Source organism: Anabas testudineus, chromosome 14, assembly GCF_900324465.2.
Source record: "Anabas testudineus chromosome 14, fAnaTes1.2, whole genome shotgun sequence".
Lineage (NCBI taxonomy): Eukaryota > Metazoa > Chordata > Actinopteri > Anabantiformes > Anabantidae > Anabas > Anabas testudineus.
This window is the reverse complement of record NC_046623.1, coordinates 7,753,675-7,766,326: the sequence shown is the minus strand read 5'-3', so window position 1 is coordinate 7,766,326 and position 12,652 is coordinate 7,753,675. Positions and strand designations below refer to the sequence as shown.

Here is a 12,652-nt window from a genome sequence, read left to right as displayed (position 1 = left end):
TGGAGGATCTCTGAAGGGCTGCGGCCTGACACGTGAGCATTTTGCTCTACAAAACAAAGCTGGACACTGACACAATAACACTGCTAGCTGACAAATCCACCAACTTGGATAGCATCATCACCCCGAGTTTACCATCGCCTCTTCCATTTTGTACATCTTTGATAGTGACAAACTGCTAGTGGTGATCACTCTCTAAGTCAGACGGACAGAAAGCAGCAAATCGAATGAGTAATCCAGGCCCTGAAAGTATCCCCAAGGGCTTGTGTGGGCCACTTACAGATCTTTGGACACTGAATAAGCGGACAGATTTGCTTTGAGGAACTTTTCACCCAGCATACCCCTATGAATGATTGATTAATAGTAACAGCTTTTAATTAATCTATCCAATGTAGCACTTCCGCTGCATCCCCAGACCTCCACCAACTACAGCTGAAACACTGCTTTTCTCTCTTGATGCCAAAGGGGCCCTAAGGGGTGCTTGATTATCAAACTGAATCCTGTCAGTGCGTGTGTTTGAATCTGATTATACTGATGGATGTTTCCCACATTTGAAGTGAGTGTTCTGCAGATATCCATGTGGAGAAATGTTTGACTTAAGAGCTGATATTAAATACTGACGCATGAGCCTCGCCTTAGTATGTATATCACAATAACATAAAAACAACTGAATCTATTGGGAGCATGATGCTCTTCTGAGTCGGCACTGACTTCTTAATGCTTTGGAACAGCTGTGGATCAACATATCGCACAGATGGCTGTACAAGCTCTGATATCTCACTGCTATAACAGCCCTTATTTTATGCGCTGCTCAACATTAGTCGATAACTTAAGCCTTTTCTCTAAATAGCCTCCTGATCCTGACCCCCACATCCAAAAAGGGAGGGGGTGTAATTGTTTGTGTGTAATTATAGGATCTCCGCTATGTTTCCCAGCCTCCTGCGAGGCAGCCCCGCGTTCACAATAACCGCAGGACACAATAGGCGTTTAAAGGCGTGTGTGTGTGTGTGTGTGTGTGTGTGTGTGTGTGTGTGAGGCGCTGGAGAACATGTTGGTCCGTGTGGACAAATGGTCCCCACATTTGAAGTGCCTCAACAAAATCGATCGCCTGATTTAAGGCTGTAGTTAAAGCCCTGTAGAAGCCGCAAGCCCATGAGGCAAAACCCGAGGATCAGCAGGTGTTTTGTTCTCTCGTGGCACCTCGAGTGAATCTGCGAGGCGCATTTCGACTCGCACCGCAAACACTGGATTCACCGGAGCAGGCGATGGGCTTCATTTCTGTCCTGTCCACCCATCGTGCCCGGAGGCTTACCTTTCATCCAGTCAACCACTTGACTGGAGCTCCACTTGCTCACAGGCTCCATGATCAGTGCCATTGGAAGAAGTTTGTCTTGCTCGCGCCTGACAAAAGAAAAAACACTCCCAGCGCCTCTCCAAGAGGAAAAGGAAAAAGAAAGGAATAGCCTGGACTCCAACAAAATCAATTCAACAGCTCTTTAGTGCAGTCTCTGCTGTGTTGTGGTGTTTACTAGTAGAACCAGGTCTGTGCAAAAGGTCCAAGATGTCGCTTTGAGGAGCCTGAGTGCGGTCCAGCAGACTTGCGCACATTCCTGTGCTGGTCCGCTCGCTTCAAAGAGCCTTTTACTTGGCATTCACGTCAGGTTCAGCGGTGCTGATGTTGGTGGGTCGCTGCTGCCCGACCCCGCTTCCAAAATACATCCCAGTGACATCCAGAGCCGAGGAGAACAACGCGCCGACTGTCACTCCCCTCTGGTGTCTGGGAAGGTTGGGCTCGATCTGAGCATCCTCACTCACGCACAGACATGGAGTCACAGCCCCACGCCGTGCGAAGCATGAGGGTATGAGGGGTGATCCGTGCCACACACGCACGCACACACACACACACACACACACACACAGGCGGAGGGAGTCGAGCAGTGAACGCGTCTCAATGGGAATTAATGACATCTTGTTTCTACTGGATTGTGGAGGCAGCACTTTGTTGCAATGCAGGAGTGAATATTAACGGGCAAATTTAAAGGAAGAAAATATTTTAACAATTTCCTTATTAGAAAATGATGTAGACAGAGCCCCCACAACTGTTTCAATCTGCTGGCTGCACCTATGCAGTTTATTTAAATCAATATGCATTTGTTAATATCGGTTTAGATGTAGGCTATCTTGTCAGTTTCAGATTAGCTGAATGTTTTTTATGCCGGACATTACTTTTGATGATCATGTAGAGAACCAAAGCTAAGGAGGATAATGATCATTTCCATGGTTCCACTAAGAAAATGTAATATCACATTATTAAAAACTTTACGTTATTAATGGTACATCTTTGTCAGAAATGCATTTTTAATTTATATGTATTATGCTTCTAGATTATTTTAAAGTAAAGCCTCACAGTCTTTCTTGAGTAAATAGGAATTCCTTTATATTTCCTTACTTCATTCTCTCTGTGATAGTTATATGTAAAAGCAGCTGTTTGTGGTTTTGAGCATTACAGCAACAGCACAGAAACTTCACATTTTCCTTGTTTGTGAGATATTTATCACTAATTTAACACTGCTACCATGAATTGCATAACCACCTTTCACAGTGTAACGCAGCCATAATTTGAGGATGTGGGACGTGTCACTGGCATCAAACTACAACAATTCCTTTTAGGCCAACGTTTTATGGAGGAATCTACTATGTGTTGATATCCATTTATATCTGGCTTCCTTAAGGTTAATGACTACATGAATAAAGCATGTATAAAGAAGATAAAAGAGAGATTAAGACTTGTAGTTGTACAGCTTTTGTGAATACATGGTTCTAAAGTCGTTACCTCCCACAGTTATGGATAAAGTTCTCAGAAAGCCATGCAGAGATTTCCATCTTTAACAACAGCTCAGGTTTTACAGCTTCAAACTGCGTTATTTACAGCAGTTTATAGCAGGCTATATAGCAGGGTTTAGTGTGAAGAACATGTTGGTCTGTGCATTTACAATTTATGTTGGCACTTACAATTAGTTTTCCAGTTATGTTTAAATCAGAAACAACCTGTGTGCATTTGGATACACAAAGTAGCTAGCTTAGCCTCACAGGCTCTTAGGGCACTAATCACCCGTCATACATCTCCTGCCGTCTTTGTCACTGAACGCGCTTCCATCGCATAAAGCGCAGCGGAGTGGAAACGACGGTCACAACGAGACTAGGCTGACATGTAGGCTGCTGGGGGGGTGTAATCCTACATTTACTACATGGATACTCATTATAAAAAGAAGGCTAAGTTATACTGACTCTAAAAAAAACTCCACTGATGAGTACATGTGACCAGCAGTACACAGGCTTTAGAGATCATAGTTTATTTTTATTTTCTAGTAGTAAAAAAAAAAGTTTAATTCTTTCAATTAGATGCAAAAACTTTTTATGCAGTTTATTTAAGTCCAGTTATATTTTTAAAATCAGCAGAATCGTTTAATCTACAGCACAAGCAAACGATAAGGGACTACTTCATTTAATTTACATTAAATCAATACATTTAAATTAAGAACTGTCCAGGGCAAACAAGCAACATGATGTGAAGAAATGTGCCCTTAAACAATAGTTTTATCAAAAGTTGTGTTGCCTATAAATGCAGCTTAGATAGGGCCAGTGCTTCAGAAACCTTATAACCACATACAAAGTTAAAGAACCATCATATGTAGATGCACATACAATAGGTTAGACAGTGTGAAGCTTGATAATGTGACTGGAAAATAGCATGTAGGCTTGTGAAACACTAGCCACTATACCTGTGCTCATGATAAAATAAAATTCTAAACATTCAATAAAAATAGTGCCATGTTCAGTTTTAAGAAACATCTGGTTAGTATTTTCATTTCAAATTCATGTAATAAAAAACTCTACTACAGAAGGAATTGCTGTTTTATTTACTATTTTTTTCAATTATGCTCATTTGTAGAATAAAATTTTTAATAGCATATAAATGATATGACTACGATCAGCTCTATAGGTTAAATTACCCAATTATAAAGTGATTCATTTCACCATTAAAATGCTGCAGAATAAGACGTCATAATAAATATAGTCAAATTAAGAAATTAATTCTGCATGGTTACTTTCAATTTTCATGCTTTCTTTACATACTATAAATATACTGTTCCATAATAAGAAAAACGGTCTCTCCTCATGTTCAAGCTGCCTACATGTTCCCACCTCAGGCCTGCAGGTGGAAGAATCTGCTTTGTAATGTTTTGCTTTTTACGTTATTACCACAACAGCAGAAAAAACACGTTAACTGAAAAGATGGAAAATGTAGCTGAGGAGAAGCAGAAACTGAGTTAAGTATTCATTTACTGCTGTAAAGAAAGATGCATCCTGCAAGCAGAGCTGTCAACATAGGAGCATAGGGAAATGCCACTGTGTATAAGGAGAAAGCAGCTCATAGTTAATTACTGGTTAAGTTTAAAAGGGTATATTCCATTGTATTGGCATTGGAATGGATAAGGCAAACTAAGCCAGGTCAGGTGTTAATATGCAGTGATTCTGCCTCTGTTCTGTACAACATTTGGTCCAGTTCATCTAAGAACAGGCAGGACCTGCTGTTAAAACTGCTGTCATTATATTCAGAAGCAGTAAGTCAGGGTATGGAAATTAGATTTGGGTGGACACCTGCTCATGCAGGCATAACTGGAAATGAGAAAGTTGATACGTTAGTAAAGCAAGGTCTTAATCAAGAACACATAGACATTGATAATAAATTATCAAAGTCTGATGGGGAGGAGTATTTGTCTGGAGGGCAATAAATAGAAACTGCTGGGACCAGGAGAAGAAGGGAAGACATTTATAGACATCTGTATAGGATACAGAGGAAAGTGGGAGAGGACAGAGGATGGAGTACAAACAGACAGGAAGAAGTGTGTTTTACCAGACTACGAATAGGACACGGTAACTTAAATAGAGGCCTGGATAGACGAAGTGTCTTTAAATTCCCAAGAACGACTCGACTGCTGAAGAGAAATTGAGAAAGGCAACGACATAAGTTTCCTACAGATGGCAGCAGTGCAACATTTTTGGATGCCGGCTGCCTTAAAACCCCAGAGAAGAAGAAGAAGAAGCAACAACTTCGACTTCCTGTCATGAAATGTAGGCAAGGTAACGAAACTTTTATTTTTGTCATAACTTATATTAAATAGTAATAATAGACGTATGTGGCACAACTAAATGACTGTTACTAAGACAATGTTATAATTTAGCGTACAGTTCGCTCGCTGTATTCCTGGTTAGAGCCTTTCTGTAACTATATGTTTATCCCTAGTTCAACCTTACAAGCTAACGCTAGCTAAATTAGCTAATGTCTGCTGCCTCCTGTTAAATTATAAACCACACATGAAACACCATATTTTTCCGCAATATTATTTTAGCTAGTGGCAAAGAAGAGGTCGGTATTGGTAAGACGGTTCATATGATACTGTCACTGGGCATGTTCCGTAACATTTGTTTAAAATGAACGTGAGTTTTCGTCCTACAAAACACCACTGTTTACTTAACTGTAGGCTAAAAATGTCACGTCATAGAATTATAATACATATTGTTTATAAATGATCACAACATTGTTGATGTTTATCTAACAAATTGCAAAATGAAAACGTACAGAGTAAGACTTAACACTGTTGTACAGACAATCTGCAAAAGGCAAACTGATGATCGTGTTTTGTGTTTATCATTAATTCTGTAGCTGTCTTAAAGTCTCTGATGCTGAAAATTCTCTTTAATTTTAACGAACAAAGACAGATAAGTCGAAACTGCAATTCTAAAAAAATTAATACCGTGGAAAACAATATACAACAAAACACATCCAAGATTTTAACAAAAAAATTTGGGGATGGGACCTGTTTACCACTATGTTGCAACATCTCTACTTTTTAGAAACTCATTAAAATCATCTATCAATCACAATTGAGGATACCAGTTGTTTAAAATAGCATTTTCTTCCAGTCTTTGCTAATATAGGATTTCTGCTGCTCCACCACTGTCATTTTTGTCATGATTGGAGGCAGACCAGTTTATCACCTGGATTCTTTTATTACAACAGAGTCGTGACGTAATACCTGCACAATGTGGTTTGACACTCTAGCTGAACTCAAATTACCAGAATTCAGTTTTTATTTATATTTTCACAACATTATTTTGTAAGTGAAGCTGTTCACTAACAGGACCAAGTCTCCTACAAAAATGCAGGCACTTTTTAATGTTTGCATAAACCTGCAGAACTAATTTGTATGATTAGTAACAAGAATCTGAACATTGTGCTGATGTGAGGAGCTGAATATTGGTGTAGTGTTTTACATTTTGTAAGTACCGGTAAGCACAGGCAGTATCATAACATAGAGAAGAAGCAGGTACATCAAGTTTCCAGTTATGGAAACTTGAAAATCTGGTTTAGTTTAAAGATACTTGTACCTTATGATAGAGAATATGAGAGCTGAAATGTTTTTTTTTTCTTCTGGAAAAACAGACAGGTGACATCATCATTGGAAGATAATAAGCAATCGCTGTTTGCAGTTTCATGTTAGTTGTTGGCTGACCTTTGCTGTGATATGATGGATGACCCGGATGAAATCGCCGCACCCACACCTTCAGGCAGCTCTTCCATTGGGGAAGCAGTACCTGGTGAAGGACAGGCTGGGTCTAATGAAGAAGAAGAAGATGACGAAGATCTCTACTACATCCCTCCGAGAAGACCTTCTCTGGACCTGGGACCGAGTCCAATGGACACCAGCAACTGGTACAGTGACATTTTTTTACTTAGTAGCACTAAGTATAATGATAAGAGAATAAAGATGTCAAAACAGGTCCCATTTTATAACCAGTAGTAAAAACATTTGTAAATTTAAAAAATAAAAGCACAGAAACATATGGACTTTGGCAAAGTTGTTGTGGGCACAGCACAAGGTACAGGAATATCACAGCTTGGTAGTCTCTTCCAGTGGACTGAATGAAGAACTTCTTCATGTGAAGTGATGAATGTGTCATATTAAAATCATCATTATCACACTTTTACTAATGAATTAAATTGAAGTGAATTTTTTTTTTCACTTAGTTTTGAGAACAAAAATGAACAGTCACTTCCTCAGTTTTTAGTAAGAGAAATGTGTAATTACTAAATTCAGAGTATTCACATGCAAAAATAAACACAAAATGGCACATTTAAACAGAAAATGGGGAAAAATATAATACTATATAAAATATAGTTACATTGTCCACCACCCTCAAAAGTCCTCTCAACCCAAATTCCTGAGACTTTATGGCCTTAATGCTGCTTGTAATTGTACAACTGACTCCTCATCTGACATGCACTGTACTGTTAAAGGGTGTTTATTTGACCACTAAGCCATTAAGAAATTGTAATTTTATCATTCCCCTTTTTTCAGGCATTATGTGGACCAGGCCTTGGCTCCAGCTCTGAGCTACAGTTCAATGGCAAGTGAAGAGAACACAGACGAAATGGATGATGACGATCGATCCTCCACTAGGTACAATAAGAAAAAATATTGAGCTGAGCTTAAATCAAAATCATGAATGCGAAAAGTTAAACACAGAAAGCACCAGCATACTGTAACTTGTTGTCGCTCTCATTTTGTCCAAGAAATACCACTCACCTTGTTTTCCCACCTTTAGAGTCCAGCTGGATAGAACAGATTCATACTCCAGCTGCTACACCTTGGATAGCGACGATTGTGAGAGGAGAATACCAAAGTAAGGAACGCACTTATGTTAACATTGTGTGACTACATGCTGGTTTGCTATGTTAAATATGTTTTAATAAAACCTATCTATACTATGGCCTCACCAGGGTTAAAAACAAAGATGATATTGTCTCAGAACCTTCTGACACACTTGAGTTAATCCAAAACCCAAATGAGGTTAGGCACCCTTCCCTGACAGTGGGATTCACTTTTAAGGTGAGTTTGTGTCCCTTTTATCTTTTAATGTTAAAGAAATTCAGTACAAAACACCCTCTACTTGAAAAAGGCACTAAATTTCCTTTTCTTGTAACCAGGCTATTTGTAATGCTCTTGGGAAGTTGTCAGAAGGAGATGTTATGGCCTTCAAAAAAATGCTGTGGAAGTATTTCCCACAGTCTTTCAACACTCCCCCCCAAGGCATGGACATGGTGGACCTTGTCGACCGGTTGCTTGAGTGCTACAACCTTGAAGTGTCTTTGCAGATCACCAAAAAGCTTCTTGAGGAGATGGGGCACAACAAGATGGTCGATTATATCCAAACATTGTGCCTCAGAAGTAAGTACACTCCTGCATGTTCTGATGCTAATACTAAAACATAAAGCAGTGGATTATTTATTAACATATGCTTGTTTGTGCACACTTTCTGTCATTCAGATGAAGTACGTTATGATTTAAGTGAGACTCTGAAGAGGAAATATGGCGAAGTATGTGAAGATTTGGCCATGCAGGGGGAGAAGAGGCCCTTTGATGACGTCTTTACAAAGCTTTACATTACATCAACTTGTGACAATGGCCCAAATATCGAACATGAAGTTATGACTATAGAAAAGCTGGACAGCAACCGAAAACCAGGAAAACAACTTTCTACCAATAATATTCTGAGTGCTGAAAGGCTGGAAGAGTCAAATGTAAAGTTCATACTGCTTACTGGAGTGCCAGGGTCAGGAAAGTCTATGGCTATCAGAAAGTTAATCCTCGACTGGATAGAAGAGCGTTCCCACAAGCATGTGTCTTTTCTGTTTCCTTTGCCATTCAGAGAACTCAAACAGTTTGAGGGTTTGACATTTTCACTGATGGAACTTATACAGAAAATCTACCCAGAAACAAAAAAGCTGAGGGAAGAGGATTTTAGAAGTGACGACTGTAAATTAATGTTTGTATTCGATGGCCTTGATGAATACAATGGGAAGCTTGACTTTGAAAACACTGAGCTTCTTGGTGACCACACAGATCCCACCAACCTGAACGTCATCGTGGTCAACCTCCTCAGAGGGAGGCTGCTCTACCGCGGCCTATTTCTTGTCACTACTCGAGCTCAAGTAAAGCGTTGCATTCCATGGGACACGCACTATGATGAGATAGATCTTCGTGGGTTCTGTGAGCCTGAGAAGGACGAGTACTTTAAAAAGAGATTTAAGGACTCAGCTCAAGCATCCAGAGTTATTGCATATATTAACTCTTTCAAAACCCTGCGCATTATGTGCCACCTGCCCTTGTTCTGCACATTGATTGCTGATGAGTGCCAGAGTATATTCAGGGAAAAGGGACCACAAGCAGAGCTGCCCAGGAGCATCACTTACATGTACACCAAGCTGCTGCTATTGCTTATACGCCAGCATCGCAAATTTAGAGCCCCAGATAGTAGCCCAGAAATAGAAAGAGAGTTCCTAGTGAAGCTTGGAAAGTTGGCCTTCAGTATGCTAGAACAACGCCAGTTCAAGATTACAAAATCTGACTGGAAAGACACTGGTATCTGTGATGAGGAGGCCGTGATTAACAGTGGCCTGTGTACACAGTATATCACAAAGCCTTATGTGTTGTTTCAAGAGAAAGTCCTGAGCTTTATCCATCCCACAGTGCAGGAGTACCTGGCAGCCCTGTATGCATTTCTCTCATTTACAAATCAGGGGAAAAACATTTTTGACAAAAGCAAAGTGAGGGGGATGTTCAAGGGACACAAGATCATGGAGCTGTACAAGAGTGCTGTGGAGAGAAGCCTGCTCTGTGACGATGGGAAACTGGACATTTTCCTGCGTTTCCTCTTTGGAATGGCTCTTAAAACCAACGTGGAACTTCTCCAGCAATTCTGCACGTCACCGGTAAAGTTGCCAACATTCATCGAGGAGGCTACTGCCCTCATCAAGAAGAAGCTGAGAGAAAATCAGTATCCCAGCAGGAATGACAACTTACAGCGCTGCCTGGAGGAGCTAGGTGTGTCAGTATCATAGGCAGCACCCCTTTAGTGTGATCACCGATAAAAATAATTTTACTACAGAACATGTATCATTTACCAAAAAAGTGCAGTTTTTTCATTTCATTAAACCAACATGTGTAACACTAATGGAGCTAAAAAAGTTCAGTTCTGAAGTTCAGAAGTTACACTGATGTACCGAAGATGTCGGAAAACAAAGAATTAGAGGAAGTAAAGATGGTGTGATTTAGTGTGTGTAATGTTTGTGTCTTTTTAGAAATGTATTTTCATGTTTTTACATAATGCATATGCAATTAAAATTGCTAATATTTATGAATTATTACAATAGTCAGTCCACTGTTGTGCTTGATCTGACTTAAAATGCCTTAAATCTTTTAAAATGCACTATTAGCACAATATCATGACAAGTGAGTTTTGGTAAATACTATATACAAAAACCAACTGAATTATTTCTGCTATTTTAAGTGGGTCTGTTCATTTATTAGTTCCTTTTTAGCTGCTTGCATTAATATTTTAGTTTGTACTAATGCAGTAACACCAGTGAAGAACAGCATCTGAACTCTAACCCCTGTGGTCACCATCACTTCCCCACACTTAAGTCTTGATCTCAGTACGTTATCCTTCTTACAAACATGCTAACAGTCATAGACACTGAAAAAATGTTACCTGTTTGAAATAAATGGTATGATCACCAATAAATCAGGTCCACCAGTACTGTACAGTGTTTCTGAGTTATTTAACAAGTATAGTTTCACATCACAGTGTACAAATTGAAGATGCCTTGTTGCCAGCAAACAGAGTAACTTAGAGTGATTACAATTGTATAAAGAGTACATTCAGTTTCCACGTAAACAGTTTTCTCTGGATGTTGTTTCATTTGATAAAGAGGAATATCCTAAAAGTATATGAGGTGAGGGTAATAAAATCTTATCCTTATCTAGTTCTCCTACACATAATGTTGACTCTCATCAAACACATTATTATAGTGCAAGATAGAAAAAGCTTCAGAGGAATCTACTGTTCACACCCTGTTGTCTCTCTCTTTCTGCTTACAGTCGCGTCTTGTTGCTTTTAGTTTTACTTGCTTCTGGGCCATTCCAGCAGCACTTGTCACAACACAGGTGAAGGTGGATTTGAGGTCCTCTTCTGTGACATTCTTCAGCAGCAAACTCTTCAGTATGATTTCACCCTCTGATAAAGTTACCCTAAGATGGCCATCAGAGCACATTTGCAGGTTGTCTCGTTAATCATTCATTTCTATGATTAAAAGTCTACAGAGGTCAATTTGAAGCAAAACATAAGCTGTATATTTAACAATATGATATATGTATGGATTACTATACTTGACTGTAACTGACTAATATATAGTGTGGTAGGGTCATAATACTCACTCCTCTGATTCTACTATTCTGTCACTGTTGGAGATTTCATCTGGGAAAGCGCCATTGATGAGCCAGTAGATAAGTGCCACACCACCTTCTAAATTTGTAAACGCATCACAGTGTAGAACCAGCAGCTCACCTGCAGTGCACAACACAAACAGCTTTATTTTATATTTTCTCAGAAGTGGCTAATGAGATAATATAGGTAAATAAAAATCACCTAGAGCAGAGTGTGCAAACTGCAAATATCAAAAACCACATTACAGATGATAGTTTATTACCTGGATGGACTTTTATCTGCACTTTCTCTGGGCCAATGATCTCTGGAGCTCCATCTTCAGAAACTGATGAACAAATTTAGGTTAACACAAACATTTTAAAACATAAAAAATTAAATGTTGTCATCCACATAAACATACTGTACCAGGATTTCCATTTGTAAGCAGCAGACACAGAGATCCAAAGGCTGCTGCAAAGATGCAGCATGTTAACAACCAGTCCCATTACACAGTTAAATAAAAGTCTTAGCATTAATTAATATCATTAATTACCTTTGACAACAGATGACAGCTTCATTTTGACTCCACTACTCTGAGGTTGTTGGTGTTGACTGCTGTTTGGGTGTACTATATATACAGTACACAAACTTCAGTTCCCTTTTCACAGTGAATACAGTAAGTGGGGATTTCCTCACAGAATAGCTCACTCCTGTTGTTGAGACATAATTTATGGTTCTATAAACGTTTTTCACCCACAGATGTCTTGTGATTCCAATTATATCGATATATCATGTAATTAAACATTTAGCTGGTTCAAAAGGATGGAAACATAAAGCTCAGGGATGCATGAATAAAACACCTACACACAAATCTAAACCATGTGACATTTATTAACAGATCTTGATCAAAACATTGACAATCAAAAATGATCATGTTAGGTTTGTTGCACACAGTCCCCTTTACTGTTTAACGCGGTAGAGAGGTTTATTAAGATGCACATACTGTAACCAGTAAGATAACCAGATAACCATCACCTTCCAGCAGCCGGATCATATTAAAATAAGACTGTTACCATCCACACTCACTGAATTGAAGGATCCTTCTAGGATGTTTTCTACCTTCATTTGGCCAGTTTATGGTTTTAGTCACTTACTGAATCAGTCCAATTTGGGATGTGTTCAAATTCAGACAAATTACAGTAGTTTTACCTGACCATGCAGATATGTTTAATCGTGTAATCCAGAGATTGGAGGTAAATGTAAATTTTTCCTTTGCCTAAATAAAGTGAACTAACCCTTTTATAAAGTGGACAGCTGTAAGTGA

At 39.1% G+C, this 12,652-nt stretch overlaps 2 protein-coding genes across 4 annotated transcripts in view; one reads left to right on the top strand and one right to left on the bottom strand.

Annotated features, from left to right (window-relative positions):
• Positions 1 to 1,765, bottom strand: part of LOC113168853 (connector enhancer of kinase suppressor of ras 2-like) — a 28,756-nt gene extending 26,991 nt beyond the window's left edge. For both annotated transcript variants that reach the window (XM_026369891.1, XM_026369890.1), the window contains exon 1: positions 1,310 to 1,765. In XM_026369891.1, the coding sequence (XP_026225676.1) occupies positions 1,310 to 1,373 (64 nt within the window). In that variant the 5' untranslated portion in view covers positions 1,374 to 1,765. The remainder of the gene's footprint in view (positions 1 to 1,309) is intronic.
• Positions 1,766 to 5,088: 3,323 nt separating this feature from the next.
• Positions 5,089 to 10,662, top strand: nlrc3l1 (NLR family, CARD domain containing 3-like 1). Of its 2 annotated transcripts, none has more exons than XM_026373014.1 (7): positions 5,089 to 5,142; positions 6,506 to 6,775; positions 7,422 to 7,523; positions 7,669 to 7,746; positions 7,844 to 7,952; positions 8,051 to 8,291; positions 8,391 to 10,662. In XM_026373014.1, the coding sequence occupies exons 2-7, from the start codon at positions 6,588 to 6,590 to the stop codon at positions 9,962 to 9,964; spliced, it is 2,292 nt and encodes a 763-aa protein (XP_026228799.1). In that variant the 5' UTR covers positions 5,089 to 5,142; positions 6,506 to 6,587; the 3' UTR covers positions 9,965 to 10,662. The 2 variants fall into 2 exon arrangements, with proteins under 2 accessions (XP_026228799.1, XP_026228800.1); XM_026373015.1 differs by having other exon boundaries at positions 5,094 to 5,142; positions 6,553 to 6,775.
• The last annotated feature ends 1,990 nt before the right edge of the window (positions 10,663 to 12,652 follow it).

Coding starts and splice junctions, on each gene's coding strand:
- nlrc3l1 (XM_026373014.1), top strand. CDS start 6,588: ATGATGGATGACCCGGATGAAATCGCCGCACCCACACCTTCAGGCAGC. Junction 6,776..7,421: donor CCAATGGACACCAGCAACTG/GTACAGTGACAT, acceptor CCCTTTTTTCAG/GCATTATGTGGACCAGGCCT. Junction 7,524..7,668: donor GACGATCGATCCTCCACTAG/GTACAATAAGAA, acceptor TCCCACCTTTAG/AGTCCAGCTGGATAGAACAG.